The 22,292-nt window shown below is 42.2% G+C and overlaps 1 protein-coding gene across 6 annotated transcripts; it reads right to left on the reverse strand.

The window, feature by feature from the left end:
- Positions 1-8,290: 8,290 nt before the first annotated feature.
- On the reverse strand, positions 8,291-22,262 carry tatdn3l (TatD DNase domain containing 3, like). Of its 6 annotated transcripts, none has more exons than XM_014196714.3 (9): positions 22,083-22,262; positions 21,930-21,962; positions 21,296-21,454; positions 21,119-21,181; positions 19,675-19,784; positions 19,475-19,530; positions 11,985-12,097; positions 11,639-11,716; positions 8,291-9,089 (listed from the first exon to the last, which is right to left on the reverse strand). In XM_014196714.3, exons 1-9 carry the CDS (start codon positions 22,134-22,136, stop codon positions 8,946-8,948), a joined length of 810 nt encoding a protein of 269 aa, XP_014052189.1. In that variant the 5' UTR covers positions 22,137-22,262; the 3' UTR covers positions 8,291-8,945. The 6 variants fall into 6 exon arrangements, with proteins under 6 accessions (XP_014052189.1, XP_014052180.1, XP_082830973.1 ...); XM_014196705.3 differs by having other exon boundaries at positions 11,639-11,719; XM_082974847.1 differs by lacking the exon at positions 8,291-9,089 and adding an exon at positions 9,266-9,804.
- Between the last annotated feature and the right edge of the window lie 30 nt (positions 22,263-22,292).

Raw genomic sequence — 22,292 nt, forward strand, 5'->3', positions numbered from 1 at the left:
CGTGGAGAACGTTCTGCTGCCTGCAGCATCCTCCAGCATGACCCGTTTGGCGGTGGGTCAGTCATGGTGTGGGGTGGCATTTCTTTGGGGGGCCGCACAGCCCTCCATGTGCTCGCCAGAGGTAGCCTGACTGCCATTAGGTACCGAGATGAGATCCTCAGACCCCTTGTGAGACCATATGCTGGTGCGGTTGGCCCTGGGTTCCTCCTAATGCAAGACAATGCTAGACCTCATATGGCTGGAGTGTGTCAGCAGTTCCTGCAAGAGGAAGGCATTGATGCTATGGACTGGCCCGCTCGTTCCCCAGACCTGAGTCCAATTGAGCACATCTGGGACATCATGTCTCGCTCCATCCACCAACAGACTGTCCAGGAGTTGGCGGATGCTTTAGTCCAGGTCTGGGAGGAGATCCCTCAGGAAACCATCCGCCGCCTCATCAGGAGCATGCCCAGGCGTTGTAGGGAGGTCATACAGGCACGTGGAGGCCACACACACTACGGAGCCTCATTTTGACTTGTTTTAAGGACATTACATCAAAGTTGGATCAGCCTGTAGTGTGGTTTTCCACTTTAATTTTGAGTGTGACTCCAAATCCAGACCTCCATGGGTTGATAAATTGGATTTCCACTGATTATTTTTGTGTGATTTTGTTGTCAGCACATTCAACTATGTAAAGAAAAAAGTATTTAATAAGATTATTTCTTTCATTCAGATCTAGGATGTGTTGTTTAAGTGTTCCCTTTATTTTTTTGAGCAGTATATATTAGGCCTATATTTGAAGGGTTTTCTATTTACCTTTAGATTTTATACATTAATATTTTATATTTTGTTGCATGCTTAATTGAACATTTGCACAAAGGTTCTAAATAAAAGGAGAAATAGTCAAATATGAGTAAGTACCTTTTATTTGTTGAGTATAATTCAAAATGTAATAAGGAATAGGCCTTTACATGTGGTAATTTTATATAAACTATTTATTCATTGAATTTACAGAAAATGTGATATATCCTGACATGTATCGTTATCGGGATATGAAATGACGTATATCGGGATATGAGATCTTATAAATCGCCCAGCCCTAGTTGTTACAGACAAGAAGCACATGGCTGAGCTCTTTAATCACCACTTCATTAAGTCAGGATTCCTATTTGACTCAGCCATGCCTCCTTGCCCATCCAACATTTCCTCATCTCCCACCCCTTCTAATGCAACAATCCCAGATGCGGCTTCCTCTTTTTCCCCTGCCCCGCTACACAGTTTATCCCTGCAGGCAGTCACTGAGTCCGAGGTGCTAAAGGAGCTCCTGAAACTTGACCCCAAAAAAACATCTGGGTCAGATGGTTTAGACCCTTTCTTTTTTAAGGTTGCTGCCCCCATCATTGCCAAGCCTATCATTGCCAAGCCTAGAGGAGAGACCTAACCCGTCTCTCCTCCCTGGGGAGGTTCCCATTGCTTGGAAGGCAGCCACGGTGCGTCCTTTATTTAAAGGGGGCGATCAAGCTGATCCTAACTGTTATAGGCCTATTTCTATTTTTCCCTGTTTATCAAAAGTGTTGGAAAAACTTGTAAATAATCAACTGACTGGCTTTCTTGATGTCTATAGTATTCTCACTAGTATGCAATCTGGTTTCCGCTCAGGTTATGGATGTGTCACTGCAACCTTAAAGGCCCTCAATGATGTCACCATTGCCCTTGATTCTAAGCAATGTTGTGCTGCTATTTTTATTGACTTGGCCAAAGCTTTTGATACGGTAGACCATTCCACTCTTGTGGGCTGGCTAAGGAGTATTGGTGTCTCTGAGGGGTCTTTGGCCTGGTTTGCTAACTACCTCTCTCAAAGAGTGCAGTGTATAAAGTCAGAACATCTGTTGTCTCAGCCACTGCCTGTCACCAAGGGAGTACCCCAAGGCTCGATCCTAGGCCCCACGCTCTTCTAAATTTATATCAACAACATAGCTCAGGCAGTAGGAAGCTCTCTCATCAATTTATATGCAGATGATACAGTCTTATACGCAGCTGGCCACTCCTGGGATTTTGTGTTAAATGCTCTACAACAAAGCTTTCTTAGTGTCCAACAAGCTTTCTCTACCCTTAACCTTGTTATGAACACCTCCAAAACAAAGGTCACGTGGTTTGGTAAAAACAATGCCCCTCTCCCCATAGGTGTGATTAATACCTCTGAGGGTTTAGAGCATGTGGTAGTCATCAACTACAAGTACTACCAGATGAGCAAAATGCCTTCTATGCTCGCTTCGAGTCAAGCAACACTGAAGCATGCATGAGAGCACCAGCTGTTCCGGATGACTGTGTGATCACGCTCTTCGTAGCCGATGTGAGCAAGACCTTTAAACAGGTCAACATTCACAAGGTCGCGGGGCCAGATGGATTACCAGGACGTGTACTCGGAGCATGCGCGGACCAACTGGCAAGTGTCTTCACTGACATTTTCAACCTCTCCCTGACCGAGTCTGTAATACCTACATGTTTCAAGCAGACCACCATAGTCCCTGTGCCCAAGAAGGCAAAGATAACCTGCCTAAATGACTACTGCCCCGTAGCACTCACGTCAGTAGCTATGAAGTGCTTTGAAAGGCTGGTCATGTCTCACATCAACACCAAACCCTAGGCCCACCCCAATTCACATACTGCCCGAACAGATCCACAGATGACGCAATTTAAATCGCACTCCACACTGTCCTTTCCACCAGGACAAAAGGAACACCTATGTGAGAATGCTGTTCATTGACGACAGCTCAGCGTTCAACACCATAGTGCCCACAAAGCTCATCACTAAGCTAAGGATCCTGGGACTAAACACCTCCCTCTGCAACTGGATCCTGGACTTCCTGATGGGCCACCCCCAGGTGGTAGGTGTAGTCAACAACACATCTGCCACGCTGATCCTCAACACTGGGGCCCCTCAGGGGTGCGTGGTCAGTCCCCTCCTGTACTCCCTGTTCACCCATGACTGCGTGGCCAAGCACGACACCATCATTACGTTTGCTGATGACACAACAGTGGTAGGCCTGATCACGACAACGATGAGACAGCCTATAGGGAGGAGATCAGAGATCTGGCAGTGTGGTGCAAGGACAACAAAGGAGCTGATCGTGGACTACAGGAAAAGGAGGGCCGAACAGGCCCCCATTAACATCAACGAGGCTGCAGTGGAGCGGGTTCGAGAGTTTCGAGTTCCTTGGTGTTCATATCACCAACAAACTATCATGGTCCAAACACACCAAGACAGTCGTGAAGAGGGCACAACAACCCCTTTTCCCCCTCAGGAGACTGAAAAGATTTGGCATGGCTCACCAGATCCTCAAAAGGTTCTACAGCTGCACCATCGAGAGCATCCTGTCCGGTTGCATCACCGCCTGGTATGGCAACTGCTGGGCATCTGTCAGACACTCAGCTAAAAGTGTGTGTAAGAGTGTGCAAAGCTGTCATCAAGGCAAAAGATGGCTTTTTGAAGAATCTCAAATATAAAATATATTTTGATTTGTTTAACACTTTTTTGGTTACTACATGATTCCATGTGTGTTATTTCATAGTTTTGATGTCTTCACTATTATTCTACAATGTAGAAAATAGTAAAATAAAGAAAAACCCTTGAATGATTAGGTGTTCTAAAACTTTTGACCGGTAGTGTATTTACGTGTATTTTTAGCTGAGTGTCGTCTGGTTCAGTTGGGTTTCCGTTATGACAGAGATGAAACAGGAAAAAGGCCAGTGGTCCTGGTGTTGGAGCATACAGCTGAAGAAGTGTCTTCCTTCGTCAGAGCTCACACGCATAGGAGCCCGTTCTCTTTCTTTCTCAGACTCAGTCCTCAATTCCGTTCAGTCCAAAGAGATAAAGCTTGTTAAGGCACTAGGGTGCAGTGGAATGTTTGGGTCCCCTTAGGGAGAGATGCAACTCAGCGTTTCGTCGTGAGTGAGCAGTGTGTTGTTCGGCAAAGTTCCTCGATCTGTATTTTGAATTTCCAAGGAGATGGGATGATTCGTCCCACGGGCGTGGCCTCGCCTTGCAAATCTGGATCTGACTTCTGTTTCGTAAGTCCTCTTATTTATAGGGAGACTCAAAGAAAGGCAGGCTCTAACGACTGGACAGTGTGAAACGCGAACGCCCTGTTGTTCAGGAAAACCCCGCAAATTAATGTTCTTATGCAATAAACCTGAGCCTCATGTTTTTCTTGTACAGAAGACCGTTTCATAATCTTTAACATAGAATATGTAGCCTGTACAAACACTTCTTGTGTAAAATCCATATATTTTATGTTACACTAAAATACCAATTATACTTATTATATGACATAGGAAAATCAGAAGAAAGATATCACATTGTTTCAGGTTACATCAACATGTCATGAGTCCTTCAGTTTTAATACTGTGAAGAAAACATGTTTAAATGTCCTTTTGTACTCTTGGTGCCATTTTCTCTTCGTTACAAAGAGTAACAATTCCTGACTGTCCTCTTGGGATACACATGCAGATCACCAGGTGGTCTGCTGACTTGCAGAAGGGTCTGGTTTATGTTTCCTGACCTACTCAAGGCCATTCAGAGTCATAAGAAGATAAAGGGATAGCAGTTTATTGGTCTTGTTGAAAGGGGGCGGCGTCAATTACAGAACTGTAAATCTTGGCCTGGAATGTGGTACTCTGTCCATTCGTGGGCTCTCATTACAACAACACTTTCTATCTGGGTTAAGTTTAGACCGTAGTATTTTTTCATGACACCCGCAACCCATTAAAAACCTCCTGCGACCCAAATTAGGGTCACGACCCACCGGTTGAGAATTGCTAGTCTACTGCATGTAGTACCAGGACCCCATGGACCGACACCACTATCACTATGAGGGTTGAGACTGAACTAAAGGGACCACTATGGGGGAATGACTTAACGCATTATGGGTTCTGTCATAGGGAGATCTTACTGCTGTACTCAGCACGAACCCAGAACAAAATCTAGCATGTACTGGCTAGCTGCTTGAATAACATTTATGTTAACAGTGAGTGACAAGTTATTCTCTAATACTTTGTTGTATACCTCCTGAATGTAAAACTCATCCTTGACCGCTGGCTACGTCCCTTCCGTCTTCAAGAGAGCGAGAGTTGCACCCCTTCTCAAAAAACCTACACTCGATCCCTCCGATGTCAACAACTACAGACCAGTATCCCTTCTTTCTTTTCTCTCCAAAACTCTTGAGCGTGCCGTCCTTGGCCAGCTCTCTTGCTATCTCTCTCAGAATGACCTTCTTGATCCAAATCAGTCAGGTTTCAAGACTGGTCATTCAACTGAGACTGCTCTTCTCTGTGTCACGGAGGCTCTCCGCACTGCTAAAGCTAACTCTCTCTCCTCTGCTCTCATCCTTCTAGACCTATCTGCTGCCTTTGATACTGTGAACCATCAGATCCTCCTCTCCACCCTCTCCGAGTTGGGCACTCGGCTCACTCTTGGATTGCGTCCTACCTGACAGGTCGCTCCTACCAGGTGGCGTGGCGAGAATCCGTCTCCGCACCACGTGCTCTCACCACTGGTGTCCCCCAGGGCTCAGTTCTAGGCCCTCTCCTATTCTCGCTATACACCAAGTCACTTGGCTCTGTCATATCCTCACATGGTCTCTCCTATCATTTCTACGCAGACGACACACAATTAATCTTCTCCTTTCCCCCTTCTGATAACCAGGTGGCGAATCGCATCTCTGCATGTCTGGCAGACATATCAGTGTGGATGACGGATCACCACCTCAAGCTGAACCTCGGCAAGACGGAGCTGCTCCTCCTCCCGGGGAAGGACTGCCCGTTCCATGATCTCGCCATCACGGTTGACAACTCCATTGTGTCCTCCTCCCAGAGTGCTAAGAGCCTTGGCGTGACCCTGGACAACACCCTGTCATTCTCCGCTAACATCAATGCGGTGACCCGATCCTGTAGGTTCATGCTCTACAACATTCGCAGAGTACGACCCTGCCTCACACAGGAAGCGGCGCAGGTCCTAATCCAGGCACTTGTCATCTCCCGTCTGGATTACTGCAACTCGCTGTTGGCGGGGCTCCCTGCCTGTGCCATTAAACCCCTACAACTCATCCAGAACGCCACAGCCCGTCTGGTGTTCAACCTTCCCAAGTTCTCTCACGTCACCCCGCTCCTCCGCACACTCCACTGGCTTCCAGTTGAAGCTCGCATCTGCTACAAGACCATGGTGCTTGCCTACGGAGCTGTGAGGGGAACGGCACCTCCGTACCTTCAGGCTCTGATCAGTCCCTACACCCAAAGAAGGGCACTGCGTTCATCCACCTCTGGCCTGCTCGCCTCCCTACATCTGCGGAAGCACAGTTCCCGCTCAGCCCAGTCAAAACTGTTCGCTGCTCTGGCACCCCAATGGTGGAACAATCTCCCTCACGACGCCAGGACAGCGGAGTCAATCACCACCTTCCGGAGACACCTGACACCCCACCTCTTTAAGGAATACCTGGGATAGGATTAAGTAATCCTTCTAACCCTCCCCCCAAAAAAGATATAGATGTACTATTGTAAAGTGGCTGTTCCACTGGATATCATAAGGTGAATGCACCAATTTGTAAGTCGCTCTGGATAAGAGCGTCTGCTAAATGACGTAAATGTAAATGTAAAATATAGAATTCAATCTCTGTAAAATTGCTGTCTAAAAGCAGGAACATTTCTGAACGACCGCCATGATTCGGTCTTATGTAGCAAATTTTGAAATGTTTTTTTAAATTTATTTTTGATTTTTGACATTAGATAAAAGTAGAGACTCAGAGCTAGAAAACTGTATATCATACACTGCAGTTGAAGAACAATAGGAAAGTAATTTGCTTTGAAAGTTGATCAACTTCGAATCCCACTTGAGAAAATGGCCCTTGAATGTTTTGGTACACCTACTGGAGCGCTCTTCTTTGTCTACACCCATTCAGCATCGTTCTCACCCTCTTAAGCGTTAGCCCCACCCATCTCTTTAAGGATTCACATGTGAGGCCATTTGCTAAACAGAGTGATTAGTTTAGTTTAGTAAACAACCAAATATGAATCACCCCCAGACACACTTAGCTAACTTGATGGGTCATGTAATCATCTGGAAAAGTGTTTTGTTTAGACATATAGTCTTATCTTTTGTTCAGACGTAGCTCGCTATACAATGAACGGGCATAATCCCAACTCATACTACTACCAACCAATAGAAACATTGTCATAGCTGTAGTATGAATCTGCAGGTAGCTAAAGTTAACCAACCAGGTTCAATGTTAGCTAGCTAACATAAGGCTATAACTAAGAATGCAAAAGATTTCTGATTCAAATAATATTACTACACAGATCCTACACATAATGTTCACTTGCGAGCCAGCAAGCTAACATTCGCTAGCTAGCTAACAGTACACTTTAACTTGCCATGAAAACGACTTTCTGACAAAATTAGAAACGTATAATATCTGAAAATATAGCTAGACTCTTACCCGTATACATGGATGAACGCTTCACGACAGACGGGAAACATTTAACTCTTGCAGCTACATCTTGTTTTGCCAGCGTTGTGTCAAGTTACTACAGATCACACTGACCGTGGCGTATGCAGAATGTAGCAAATCACTTTTTTCCAACTGATCTGTCGATAGCGCGTGCTAAATTCAGGGCATCAATGTTGTTGAGAAAAGTAGCAAAACTTTTGTAGTTCTCAATGGCTAACGTTATATATTTCAAAAATTGTGCGGTAGAAAGTACTATCAACATATACAGAGCAGCTCATCATAAACAGAAGCATGCTACATGGCAGACCAATCCAAAATCATCTCCCGGCATGTCCAGATCATCCAATCATGGCTAGCGGGAAGGTTCCTGTCTTTCCGTCACTAAACAAACTAGGCTCGTAATTTAACAATTTACGGATGGAATACAAGTTTGTTATTAAGGCACATGAAAGTTCACATGTTCCAGAAGGCATTTCTGCCCCCAAAAAATGTATTAAAAAAAAATGTATGTTCAAATGACTCTCCTGTGAAGTAGTGACGTGCGACATACGCATAGTTTCCTGAAACTAGTCACATTTGTCCGTAAAGAATGTAGTGCTCCTGTAATTTCATGAATAAGCCATTGCTGTGTTTCTATGGTTTTCTCCAGGTTATGCTATAAGGTAGTGTTCCTGGTGTAGCACTTCTGTGGGAAAGCACCTGTTTCTTTCAATATTGTTTTTCCTATTAAGATCACAGACATGGTCTACCAAAACTAAATATATTGTCTGGTGACGTTGTAACACATAATTTACATATAGCACAAGGAATGTAGCACAAGAAATCTGATCATATTTATTTAAAGAAATACATTTGTCATATTTATTTAGTTTGTTATATAACAGATGTTGGATATGAACATAAATACTGAAACATTTCAATCTCAAAGTTTGTTTTTTAAACTCTACACCTCAACTCCAAGGCATACAGAGTCCAAAAGCAGCTCTAACTTGAAAGTCTTTATAAATGCTGTTCAGTTTGTAGGCCTTTCGGTTGCCTTATTTCCCTCTACATCCTTGCTGATATAACACCAAGGTGAGACAGTGGTGACTTTCAGGAACTTCACCCAAGAGGGTGAGATTCAATCCAAGGCCTCTTATAGAGCAGAGCACTGGACAGCTCACCATGCGCCATTGAAAGGAAATTTCCCTGACGTTCGCGGAGATCACATTCACGGTAAACACTGTGCATGTCAGCTCCCCGGGCGCCGTAGACGTCGATTATGGCAGCCCCCCCCCCCCCCCCCGCTCCGATTCAGAGGGGTTGGGTTAAATGCGGAAGACACATTTCAGTTGAATGCATTCAGTTGTACAACTGACTAAGTATCCCCTTTCCATTTCCCTCAAGCGTAAATTACCTTTAAAAAGGTCAAGAGCCATGCACTGCTATATAACATGCCTTGGATTGAAACCCGGAATTGGTTGTTCAGGCTCTGAGTAATGTCTTGAGCCTAGGGAACAGACGCAGGGCATTCTGTGTCGTCACCTCCATCACCGTTTCCAAGGGAACCCCTTTGATCTTGCTGATGTACTCAGCACAGACAGAGATATTCTTTGGCTCATTTCTCACCTATGTTTAAGATGCAAAAGCATGACTAGTGTTAGTAATACCATCTCTAAAATATATTCTTAGATGCATCAATCACTTTCAAACATTATTTGATTTACAACCACTTTCAAACCAGGATAAAGTCAATGGCATATGGATTTCAATCTACACTGAACAAAAATATAAACGCAACAGGCAACAATTTCAAATATTTTACTGAGTTATAGTTCATATAAGTAAATCAGTCAATTGAAATAAATTTGTTAGGCCCTAATCTACGGATTTCACATGACTGTGAATACAGATATGCATCCGTTGGTCACAGATACCTTAAAAAAAAGGTAGGGGCGTGGATCAGAAAATCAGTCAGTATCTGGTGTGACCACCATTTGCCTCATGCAGCGCGACATCTCCTTTTCATAGAGTTGATCAGGCTGTTGACTGTGGCCTGTGGAATGTTGTCTCACTCCTCCTCAATGGCTGTGCGAAGTTGCTGGATATTGGCAGGAACTGGAACACGCTGTCGTACACGTCGATCCAGAGCATCCCAAACATGCTCAATAGGTGACATGTCTGGTGAGCATGCAAGCCATGGAAGAACTGGGACATTTTCAGCTTCCAGGAATTGTGTACAGATCCTTGCGACATGGGGCTGTGCATTATCATGCTGAAACATGAGGTGATGGCGGCTGATGAATGGCACGACACTGGGCCTCAGGATCTCGTCATGGTATCTCTGTGCATTCAAATATCCACATTTTATTACATTACGGCCTTAATCTAAAATTGATTAAATCGTTTTTTTTTTCTCTCATCAATCTACACACAATACCCCATAATGACAAAGTAAAAACAGGTTTTATAAATGTTTGCAAATGTATAAAATATAAAACCCTGAAATATCACATTTACATAAGTATTCAGACCCTTTACTCAGGACTTTGTTGAAGCACCTTTGGCAGCATTTACAGCCTCAAGTACCCGCAAACATTTCTAAGTACCCGTTTTCACTTTGTCATTATGGGGTATTGTGTGTAGATTGAAGAGGATAAAAAAACATATATTTTAGAATAAGACTAACGTAACAAAATGTGGAAAAAGTCAAGGGGTCTGAATACTTCCCAAATGCACTGTATGCCTGCCCATACCATAACCCCACCGCCACCATGGGGTACCATAACCGCCACCAATCTGTTCACAACTTTGACATCAGCAAACCGCTCGCCCACACAACGCCATACACGTGGTCTGCGGATGTGAGGCCAGTTGAACCTACTGCCAAATGTTAGAGAAATGAACATTAAATGATCTGACAACAGCTCTGCTGTCAGCATGTCAATTGCACGCTCCCTCAAAACTTGAGACATCTGTGGCATTGTGTTCATTGTTTTGTGTGACAAAACTGCACATTTTAGAGATGCCTTTTACTGTACCCAGCACAAGGTGCAACTGTGTAATGATCATGCTGTTTAATCCGCTTCTTGATCTGCCACACCTGTCCGGTGGATGGATTATCTTGGCAAAGGAGAAATGCTCACTAACAGGGATGTAAAAACATTTGTGAGAGAAATTGAGAGAAATATAATCTTAGTGTGTTTGGAAAATTTCTGGGATCTTTTAGTTCAACTCATGAAATATGGGGTCACTTAGAAATGTCCTTGTTTTACATGTTGCGTTTATATTTTTGTTCAGTATATATACTGTGTTATGTTTTATGTACAGTAACGTTCAAAAGTTTGGGGTCACGTAGAAATTTCCTTGTTTTTGAAAGAAAAGCACAATTGTTGTCCATTAAAATAGCATCCCGAAGTCTACTTACTACTATTTAATGAAGCTGCCAGTTGAGGATTTGTGAAGTGTCTGTTTCTCAAACTAGACACTCTAATGTACTTGTCCTCTTGCTCAGATGTGGACCGGGGCCTCCCACTCCTTTTTCTATTCTGGTTAGAGACAGTTTGCGCTGTTCTGTGAAGGGAGTAGTACAAAGAGTTGTACGAGATCTTCAGTTGCTTGGCAATTTCTCGCATGGAATAGCCTTCATTTCTCAGAACAAGAATAGACTGACAAGTTTCAGAAGAAAGGTCTTTGTTTCTGGCCATTTGGAGCCCGTAATCGAGCCCACAAATGCTGATGCTCCAGATACTCAACTTGTCTAAAGAAGGCCAGTTTTATCGTTTTTTTTTTATATCAGGACAACAGTTTTCAGCTGTGCTAACATAATTGAAAAAGGGTTCTCTAATGATCAATTAGCCTTTTAAAATGATGAACTTGGATTAGTTAACACAACGTGCCATTGGAACACAGGAGAGATGGTTGCTGATAATGGGCCTCTGTACGCCTGTGTAGATATTCCTTTTAAAAAAAAAATCTGAGTTTCCAGCTACAATAGTCATTTACAACATTAATTAACAATGTCTACACTGTATTTCTGATCAATTTTATGTTTTTTAATGGACAAAAAATGTCCTTTTCTTTCAAAAAACAAGGACATTTCTAAGTGACCCCAAACTTTTGAACGGTAGTGTATATTGCGTTTTGTTTTTGAGTGTAAATAAAGTTAGCAATCCTACCTGTTTCTCTGGACCCAAGGCAGGTGAATCGGTTTCTAGACACATGCTCTCCAACGGCAGCTGTTTCACTAGCTTCTGCTTCTTGTGGGATTTTTTTTTTTTAAGGAAGCGACACAAGTTCAAATTAGCACATTAAGTGACATAGTTCAGACAGTACAAGACTCACATCTGTTCAGATAAAATGCATCAACAATTTTCTTTTTTAAACAACGAGCGAACAAGTGCTGTAGTGTTAGTACTACTTAGTGTGAGAAAACAAATCAAATCCCAATTCATTTAAAGTGAATTTAACAAAAGCCTTAATACACTAACAGAAAAATAACGTTATAATTAAAAAACTCTTTACCTGTTCACTTCTTACTATAGATGGAGGAATGGAGAAGAAATACCCAGCCTTCACTCCCTCCATGGCAACTGAGGGTTTCCCATCAAAAGCATGAAGAAGAGCTTTCTCAACACCTAGTGGAAAGTCAAAATCAATCAAATGTATTTATAAAGCCCTTCTTAAATCGGCTGATGTCACAAAGTGCTGTACAGAAACACAGCCTAAAACCCCAAACAGCAAGCAATACAGGTGTAGAAGCACGATGGCTAGGAAAAACTCCCTAGAAAGGCCAGAACCTAGGAAGAAACCTAGAGAGGAACCAGGCTATGAGGGGTGGCCAGTCCTCTTCTGGCTGTGCCAGTTGGAGATTGTAACAGAACATGGCCAAGATGTTCAAATGTTCATAGATGACCAGCAGGGTCAAATAATAATAATCACAGTGGTTATCGAGGGTGCAACAGGACAGCACCTCAGGAGTAAATGTCAGTTGGCTTTTCATAGCCGATCATTCAGAGTATCTCTACCGCTCCTGCTGTCTCTAGAGAGTTGAAAACAGCAGGTCTGGGACAGGTAGCATGTCCGGTGAACAGGTCAGGGTTCCGTAGGCGCAGGCAGAACATTTGAAACTGGAGCAGCAGCACAGCCAGGTGGAGTGGGGACAGCAAGGAGTCATCAGGCCAGGTAGTCCTGAGACATGCATTGTTTATTATATTAATTAACTTGGCAGATTCTGTGCCTTCAGACAGTATTCACACCCCTTGACTTTTTACACATTTTGTTGTTACAAGGTGGGATTAAAATGGATTTGTCATTTTTTTTGTCAACGATCTACACAAAATACTCTGTCAAAGTGGAAGAAAAATTTGAACCTTTGTAAAAAAAATACAAAATAAAACACTAATATATTACATATGGATCACCTTTGGCAATGATTACAGCTGAGAGTCTCTGGGTAAGTCTATAAGCTTAGCACACCTGGATTGTACAATATTTGCAAATCATTCTTTAAAAAAATTATTCAAACTCTGAAGTTGGTTGTTGATCATTGCTATTCGGCCATTTTCAAGTCTTGCCATAGATTTTCAAGCCAATTTAAGTCAAAACTGTAGCTAGGCCACTCAGGAATATTCAATGTCGTCTTGCTTGGTAAGCAACTCCCAAGGTCTGTTGGAAAGCAGACTGAACCAGGTTTTCTTCTTGGATTTTGCCTGTGCTTAGCTCTATTACATTTCTTTTCATCCCCAAAAACTCCCTAGTCCTTGCCGATGACAAGCATACCCATAACATTATTCAGCCACTATCATGCTTAAAAATATGAAGAGCCCTAATCTGTGATGCGTTGGGTTGTATTTGCCCCAAACATAACACTTTGTATTCAGGACATGAAGTAAATTTTTTGTAGTATAAATGCCTTGTTGCAAACAGGATGTATGTTTTGGAATATTTTTACTCTGTACAGGCTTCCTTCTTTTCACTGTCATTTATGTTCGTTTTGTGGAGTAACTACAATGTTGTTGATCCATCCTCAGTTTTCTATCACAGCTATTAAACTCTAACTGTTTTAAAGTCACCATTGGCCTCAGTTCCTCTCTGGCAACTGAGTTAGGAAGGACGGCTGTATCTTTGTAGTAACTGGTTGTATCGATACACCATACAAAGTGTAATTAGTAAATTCACCATGCTCAAAGGGATATTTAATGTCCGCTTTCTTTCTTTTTTACCCATGTACCCATTGGTCCCCTTCTTTGCAAGGCATTGGAAAACCTCCCTGGTCTTTGTGGTTGAATCTGTGTTTGAAATTCACTGCTTGATTGAGGGACCTTACAGATCATTTCTGTACCCCACACATACAATTAAGTAGTCATTCAAAAATCATGTGAATTCTTAAAAGTCTATGCCGTGTGGGGGGGTTCTAAGCTGACATATGGAATTGTTTTAGATGGTTATACTATGGATCATTTAGCTATTTGATTTTGAATTTAGGACCCCTTTAGGTATCAAAAAATATATAAACAAATTATTTGATAAAATGTTGAATTTGGCCTTTACTGCAATAGCCCAGAGAAACACAGTAAAAAAAAATTTATCATGAGAAGCAAGGTTTTGAAGTGTCTGTCCTATGTCTACAGTATTTTCAGAAAGTATTCAGACTCCTTGACTTTTTCCAAATTTTGTTACATTACAGCCTTATTTTAAAATGCCTCAAGTCTATGACGTGACAAGCTTGGCACACCTGTATTTAGGGACTTTCTCCCATTCTTCTCAACAGATCCTCTCAAGCTCTGTCAGGTTGGATGTGGAGCATCGCTGCACAGCTATTTTCAGGTCTCTCCAGAAATGTTCAATTGGGTTCAAGTCTGAGCACACCCCCATTCACATCGACGGAGCAGTAGTGGAGCGGGTCGAGAGTTTAAAGTTTGTTGTCCACATCACTAAGGATCTGTAGAAGTCCAATCACACCAACACAGTTGTGAAGAGGGCACGACCATGCCTCTTTCCATTCAGGAGGCTGAAAAGATTTGGCATGGACCCTCAGATCCTCAAAAAGTTCTACAACTGCACAATGACTGGATGTATCACCGCTTGGTATGGCAACTTCTTGGCATCCAACCGCAAGGTGCTACAGAGGGTAGTGCATAAGGCCCAGTACATCACTGGAAACGAGCTCCCTGCCATCCAGGATGTCTATACCAGGACTGAAAAATTGTCAAAGACTCCAGCCATCCAAGTCATAGACTGTTCTCTCTGCTACCGCACGGCAAGCAGTACCGATGTACAAAGTCTAGAACCAACAAGGCCCTGAACAGCTTCTACCCTCAAGCATTAAGACTACTATATAGTTAGTTAAATAGTTAAGCAAATAGCTACTACCTGGACTATCTGCATTGACCCTTTTTGCACTAACTTTTTTGACTCATCACATACGCTGCTGCTACTGTTTATTATCTGTCACTTTATTCCTAGTTATATGTACATATCTACCTCAACCAACTCGTACCCCTGCACATCAACTCAGTACTGGTACCCCGTTATATATAGCCAAGTTATCATTACTCATTGTGTATTTATTATTACTTTTATTATTACGTGTTTAACTTTTTTATTATTTATCTATTTCCTTTCTCTCTGCATTGTTGGGAAGGGCCCGTAAGTAAGCATTTCACTGTTTGTCCACACCTGTTGTTTACAAAAATGAAAAAATGAAATATCAAATTTCAAAGTATTCAGACCCTTTACTCAGTACTTTGCTGAAGCACCTTTGGCAGTGATTACAACCTCGAGTCTTCTTGGGTATGACGCGCAAAGCTTGGAACACCTGTATTTGGGGAGTTTCTCCCATTCTCTCAAGCTCTGTCAGGTTGGATGGGGAGCGTCGCTGACCAGCTATTTTCAGGTCTCTCATGAGATATTCGATCGGGTTCAAGTCTGGGCTCTGGCTGGGCCACTCAAGGACATTCAGACTTGTCCCAAAGCCACTCCTGTGTTGTCTTGGCTGTGTGCTTAGGGTCGTTGTCCTGCTGGAAGGTGAACCTTCGCCCCAGTCTGAGGTCCTGAGCGATCTGGAGCAGGTTTTCATCAAGGATCTCTCTGTACTTTGCTCCGGTCATCTTTCCCTTGATCCTGATTAGTCTCCCAGTCCCTGCAGCAGAAAAACATCCCCACAGCATGATGCTACCACCACCAAGTGGGTTGTCATGTGCCTTTTACTGAGGAGTGGCTTCCGTCTGGCTACTCTACCATAAAGGCCTGATTGGTGGAGTGATGCAGAGATGATTAGGAACTCTAGAGCTCTGTCAGAGTGACCATCGGGTTCTTACCTACCTAACCAGGGTTCTTACCTACCTAACCGGGTCACCTACCTAACCAAGGCCCTTCTCCCCCGATTGCTCAGTCTTGGTGGTTCCAAACTTCTTCCATTTAAGAATAATGGTGGCCACTGTGTTCTTGGGGACCTTCATGCTGCAGAAATGCTTTGGTACCCTTCCCCAGATCCGTGCCTCGACATAATCCTGTCTCGGAGCTCTACGGACAATTAACTGTGCCTGTAAATTGATTTAGAGTTGCCCTAAACTGTTTATTGCGCGTATCATGTTGATTTTGGAGGTCTACACACTGGGAAGCTTATTGTAATTTAAATTAAAATGCATTGAGATACCGGTATGTCATTAACATGCCACTCGCGACAGTAAAACAGATACAAATGGGGGCTGTAATGAGAAAAGTTAATAGTGGTAATATAAGTAGTATAAACTGTATATATATATGGTCCCCTGTTTGTAAATGTACATTCTAACTGTGTCGGCATGTGCTAAATTGAGGGTCTTGAATTTCAGTGATTGACAGTCCTTAGTGTTTCACGTTGAGTCTTTCTAAATTTGGGTTGTATAACCATAATGGGGTTTATAACCATTGATAGTAGGGGTTTTGTTTTATCATGTATTCCGAATTATAATGTTAAAGCGCATCAATACATATGGCTTTCTGGATGATACAGTACAATTGATTTGAGCATGTTTTAGTATGTTTATAACTATATAAGTGGACTAGCAGTAGTGACTAACATGTTATGGGTTAGATGGAATGATTTATGTGCAAATGCATTTGTAGCCAGAGGTTAAGTACATACAGGGCATGTGTTTGAGACAGAATGTTTGCTGCACAAGGGTGTTAGTTGTTGATTCTAGCAGAGATAGTGTTTTCATTTCAGACACTATTGTAAACTTTCAGTGAGGGGTTTGCCAAAGAAGGTACAAAGCTTGAATTAGCCAAAGATCCCTGTATACAGGAGGCCACCTTACCAGAAGGGAAGTTTGCTGTAGTAGTAGCATCACATCTTCTGCAAAGTGTGCCGAAGGATAAGTGACCATTGCTGTACATTCATACCCCAGGGTGAGGGTAACTTGACTATTGTAGTGGAACATCTGAAAGAGCTCATCAGTGATCTCGCAAACAAACACCAAACGAAGCGATTGCCTTGCATGTGGTGATGAAGCGTGTACCGATGTTGAATTCTTATGTTATTTTTCCCCTTCTGAGAATGAATTGCACTATGTGAAGGTTTGAAACTCAATGACAAAGGAGGTAATTTACAATTGTAATGTACTAAGTGTAAGAAAGTCTTCCATTTTTCCTCTTTCCCCTCATGTTAATGCTTGTTTGATGAAAATGCTTGTAAGTAATTTTCTATTAGGTTGAGACATAGTCTCAAAAGGGAGGACTGGTGGAAAATAATTTTTAGACATCATATGCTGTTTTTCTTAAGAGAATTGTGCATTGTTATATGTTAGTGTTTTTTTTTTGCTGACGCAGGCTTGTCTTGTGTGAATTAGTCATAATTTTTTATTTATTTAACCTTTATTTAACCAGATAGGCAAGTTGAGAACAAGTTCTCATTTACACTACAACCTGGCCAAGATAAAGCAAAGCAGCTCGACACATACAACAACACAGAGTTACACATGGAGTAAAACAAACATAGTCAATAATACAGTAGAAAATAAGTCTATATACAATGTGAGCAAATGAGGTGAGATAAGGGAGATAAAGGCAATACATAGGCCATGGTGGCAAAGTAAATACAATATAGCAAGTAAAACACTGGAATGATAGATTTGCAGTGGATGAATGTGCAAAGTAGAAATACTGGGCTGCAAAGGAGCAAAATAAATAAATAAACACGGTGGCGAAGTAAATACAATATAGCAAGTAAAACACGGGAATGGTAGATTTGCAGTGGATGAATGAGCAAAGGAGCAAAATAAATAAATAAATAAATACAGTAGGGGAAGAGGTAGTTGTTTGGGCTAATTATAGATGGGCTATGTACAGGTGCAGTAACCTGTGAGCTGCTCTGACAGATGGTGCTTAAAGCTAGAGAGAGAAATAAGTGTTTCCAGTTTTAGAGATTTTTGTAGTTCCTTCCAGTCATTGGCAGCAGAGAACTGGAAGGAGAGGGGGCCAAAGGAGGAATTGGCTTTGGGGGTGACCAGTGAGATATACGTGCTGGAGCGCGTGCTACGGGTGGGTGCTGCTATGGTGACCAGCGAGCTGAGATAAGGGGGGACTTTACCTAGCAGGGCCTTGTAGATGACCTGGAGCCAGTGGGTTTGGCGCCGAGTATGAAGCGAGGGCCAGCCAACGAGAGCGTACAGGTCGCAGTGGTGGGTAGTATATGGGGCTTTGGTGACAAAACGGATGGCACTGTGATAGACTGCATCCAATTTATTGAGTAGGGTATTGGAGGCTATTTTGTAAATGACATCGACGAAGTCGAGGATCGGTAGGATGGTCTGTTTTACGAGGGTATGTTTGGCAGCATGAGTGAAGGATGCTTTTTTGCGAAATAGGAAGCCAATTCTAGATTTAACTTTGGATTGGAGATGTTTGATGTGAGTCTGGAAGGAGAGTTTACAGTCTAGTCAGACACCTAGGTATTTGTAGTTGTCCACATATTCTAAGTCAGAACCGTCCAGAGTAGTGATACTGGACGGGCGGGCAGGTGCAGGCAGCGATCGGTTGAAGAGCATGCATTTAGTTTTACTTGTATTTAAGAGCAGTTGGAGGCCATGGAAGGAGAGTTGTATGGCATTTAAACTCATCTGGAGGGTTGTTAATTAACACAGTGTTCAAAGAAGGGCCAGAAGTATACAGAATGGTTGTCGTCTGCGTAGAGGTAAGTCTGGGTGTACAGATAAGAACCGGGTGCGACCACAGTATGTGACATCCCATTGGTACTATCTGTAGGAACTCATCTGCGTGGAAACTTGCAGGAAGGAACAGACAATGGTGGCAACGTCAGCTATCAATTTGCACAGATAAGCAAAACGCCTTTTATACACTATGTTCCTCATCCGTTTGCACATATCCGCTAACTGCCACATAGACAAAGAGGTTGGACTTTACCATAAAAGCTAAGAGCCAACTCTGTTCGCTGGGCTCTTAATTCTGCACCTTTGAGTGATTGTTAACCGCTCCATTTTTGCAAATCTTATAATAAAGTTGTTGTTTGAAGAAACTAGTCTCTCTTCTTCTGGTGAGAATTTCCATGACAGCTGTTATTGTGAAGTGGTAACGTCGAGGAGCAACAACAGCTCATCCTGTTCATCTGGAGCTTCATGAAATGGGTTTCCATGCGTTTCCAATTCCCCTGTGCACAAAGCGAAGTCCATACAGAAATGGATTGTTGAGATCGGTGTGGAAGAACTTGACTGGCCGGCACAGAGCCCTGACCTCAACCCCATCGAACACCTTTGGGATGAATTGGAACACCGACTGCAAGCCAGGCCTAATTGCCCAACATCAGTGACCAACCTCATTAATGCTCTTGTGGCTGAATGGAAGCAAGTCCCTGCAGCAATGTTCCAACAGTTGAAAGCCTTCCCAGAAGACTGGATGCAGCAAAGGGGGGACCAACTCCATATTAATGCCCATGATTTTGGAATGAGATGTTCGACGAGCAGGTGTCCACATACTTCTGGTCATGTAGTGTACATAGAAATATATGAAATTACCTTGTTCCTTTAGCAGGTGTATAGTAGGTCTGCCTGCAGATCTTGAATGGACATTTCTAAACAATGGATACACCATGTTACAAAAAACATCTGACAAGATATATTGATTAAAACAAATGGACTGCGAGGAAAATGTATCAATACAAACAACAACGCATGATTAATAATTTTGATTTGGTTTATATTAGTGTAGGACTCACAGCGGAAGGTCCAGTTGTTTTGCAATCTCTGCCTGCCGAATAAGCACCTGTCTTTGACTGTCTTTGTCTGCGTCACCACTGACAAATCTGGGGGTGAAATCCAAGCCTACCTGGAAGTGAAGGCAATGATGACTGATTATCAGTGATGTAAGATCATCAACCAACCACTTAGTTACTGTCTAGTGTGGATCTAACCCCAGCCCCAGGCTTATTACCACATACAGTGCATTGCAAAAGTATTCATACCCCTCGGATTTCTTCAATACAGCGATTACAGCTGTGAGTCACTCCAGCGTAGATTTTGCCTTGTGTTGTAGGTTATTGTCCTGCTGAATGGTGAATTACTCTTCCAGTGTCTGGTGTAAAGCAGACTGAAGCAGGTTCTCCTCTAGGATTTTGCCTGTGTCTAGCTCCATCCTGTTTCTTTTCACCCAGAAAAAAACTCTCCTGTCTTTGCCGATGGCAAGCATACCCATACCATGATGCAGCCACCACCATGCTTGAAAATAAGGAGGCAGCTACTCAGTGACGTGTTGTGTTGGATTTGCCCGAAACATAAAGCTTTACATTCAGGCCAAAAAGTGTATTCCTTTGACATGTCTTTTTGCAGTATTACTTTAGCTCCTTGTTGCATTCAAAATGCATGTTTTGAAATATTTGTATTCTGTATATTTGTATTCTTTCACTCATTGAAGTCATTATTGTGTAGTCACTACAATGTTGTTGATCCATCCTCAGTTTTTTCCTATCACAGCCATTGAACTCTGTAACTGTTTTAAAATCACCAATGGCCTCATGGTAACATCCCTGATCCCTTAATTTCTGTCCTGCAGCTCAGTTCAGAAGGACGACTGTATCATCGATGTGTCTGAGTGTTTTAATACATAATCTATAACATAATTATTAACTTGACCATGCTTAAAGAGATATTCAATGTCTGATTTGTTATTGTTACCCATCTACTAATTTGAAATGCTCCCTGGTCTTTGTAGTTGAATCTGTGCTTGAAATTCAATACTTGACTGAGGGACCTTACAGATGTTGTATGTATGAGGTACAGAGGAAGGGTTAGTCATGAAAAAAAAAACATGTCAACCCCTATTATTTCACAAAGAGTGAGTCCATGCAACTTATGCGATTTATTAAGTCAAATTCGACTCCTGAACAAACAAAAGGGCTGAATATCTATGCAACAACTATATTTTAGTTATGTAAATTTGATTAATCTTTTAAACAATTTTAAACAATATTTTTTGTAGATTGTTGACAAAAAATGACACTTAAATGTATTTTAATCCCACTTTGTAACATGATAAAATGTGAAGAAATCCAAGGGGTAAGAATACTTTTGAAAGGCACTGTATATAGAGAGTTTTGCCTGCTGGATGAGACTAGTGTGGATCTGTATCAATTTGCACACAAAATCAATACAAAGACTACTTACCTCCCCAATAGCAACAAGATGGTCTTTAAATTTCTCTATCAGGGGCAAAGCAGCATCTAAATCCTGCATAGAGAAAATATGACCATTTAACAAACAGTGCCGTAGTAGACATGCATTATGATGATGATGATGATGGTGGTGGCGATGATGATTATGATCTTTGTTTGGGGCACATACCTGGAGTAAGGCTCCTCTCTGTGGCTCAGGAGCTGTCCCCTGTATAGGATGGACACCTAAACAAGGGAAAATAAAGCCTGGGAACCTCTGTGACAGCTGTATAATCTTTTCAAACTCTCCAACATGTTCTGCTACTGCTAGTAGTGCTAAAAGCCCAGCCTGAAACAAAATAAAGTTGTATTGGTCACGTAAACATATTTTGCAGGTGTAGCGAAATGCTTATGTTCCTAGCTCCAACAGTGCAGTAATACCTAACAATACACACATTAAAACATTTTCATAGTGTGTATAGACATTATGGACAGTATATGAATAGAAAAGGTGTGTACAGCAGTAGTTATATAGAATTAGCCTTGACTAGAATACTGTATATACATATGAAGTGGGTAAACCAGTAACGTAAACATTATTAAAGTGACCAGTGGTCAATGACTATGTACATAGTGCAGCAGTCTCTAAGGTGCAGGGTTGAAGACCGGGTGGTAGCCGGCTAGTAAAAGTACTAAAGTTCAGGGCAGGGTACTTGGCAAAGGCCGGCTAGTGGTAAAATGTATACTATTAGGACACGTCAATGACTAGGGGCCCTCCCCAGGACAACGACATTAGCAACAACAACTGAACAAGTTACAGTTACCTTTTTAGAATTCTCAATCACATCTTCTATGTCCTGAAAGAAAATACAATACATTGATTAAAGCATTAGACAAAACAGACAGACTGTCATATTTAATACAGAACCAACAATTGGTAAAGCTTTAATAAAATACGCGTTACGTAAAAGTCATACATTGTCGAAATCTCCTGCAGAGATGTGACAGTGGCAGTCAATAAAGCCCTTCATGGATAACTTAATTTATTTAAAGTTGGAGAGATTGGGACTAAATAGGCTAGAATTTTCATAGAAACATGCTCTGCAATGCTCTCCCCAAATTGTCACGCAAAAGAAATATTGTGGATTCCACTTCCTGGTTCGTCACCATTTTCATTATCCAATCAG

The sequence above is a fragment of the Salmo salar genome, chromosome 01 (assembly GCF_965601325.2).
Source record: "Salmo salar chromosome 01, fSalSal1, whole genome shotgun sequence".
Lineage (NCBI taxonomy): Eukaryota > Metazoa > Chordata > Actinopteri > Salmoniformes > Salmonidae > Salmo > Salmo salar.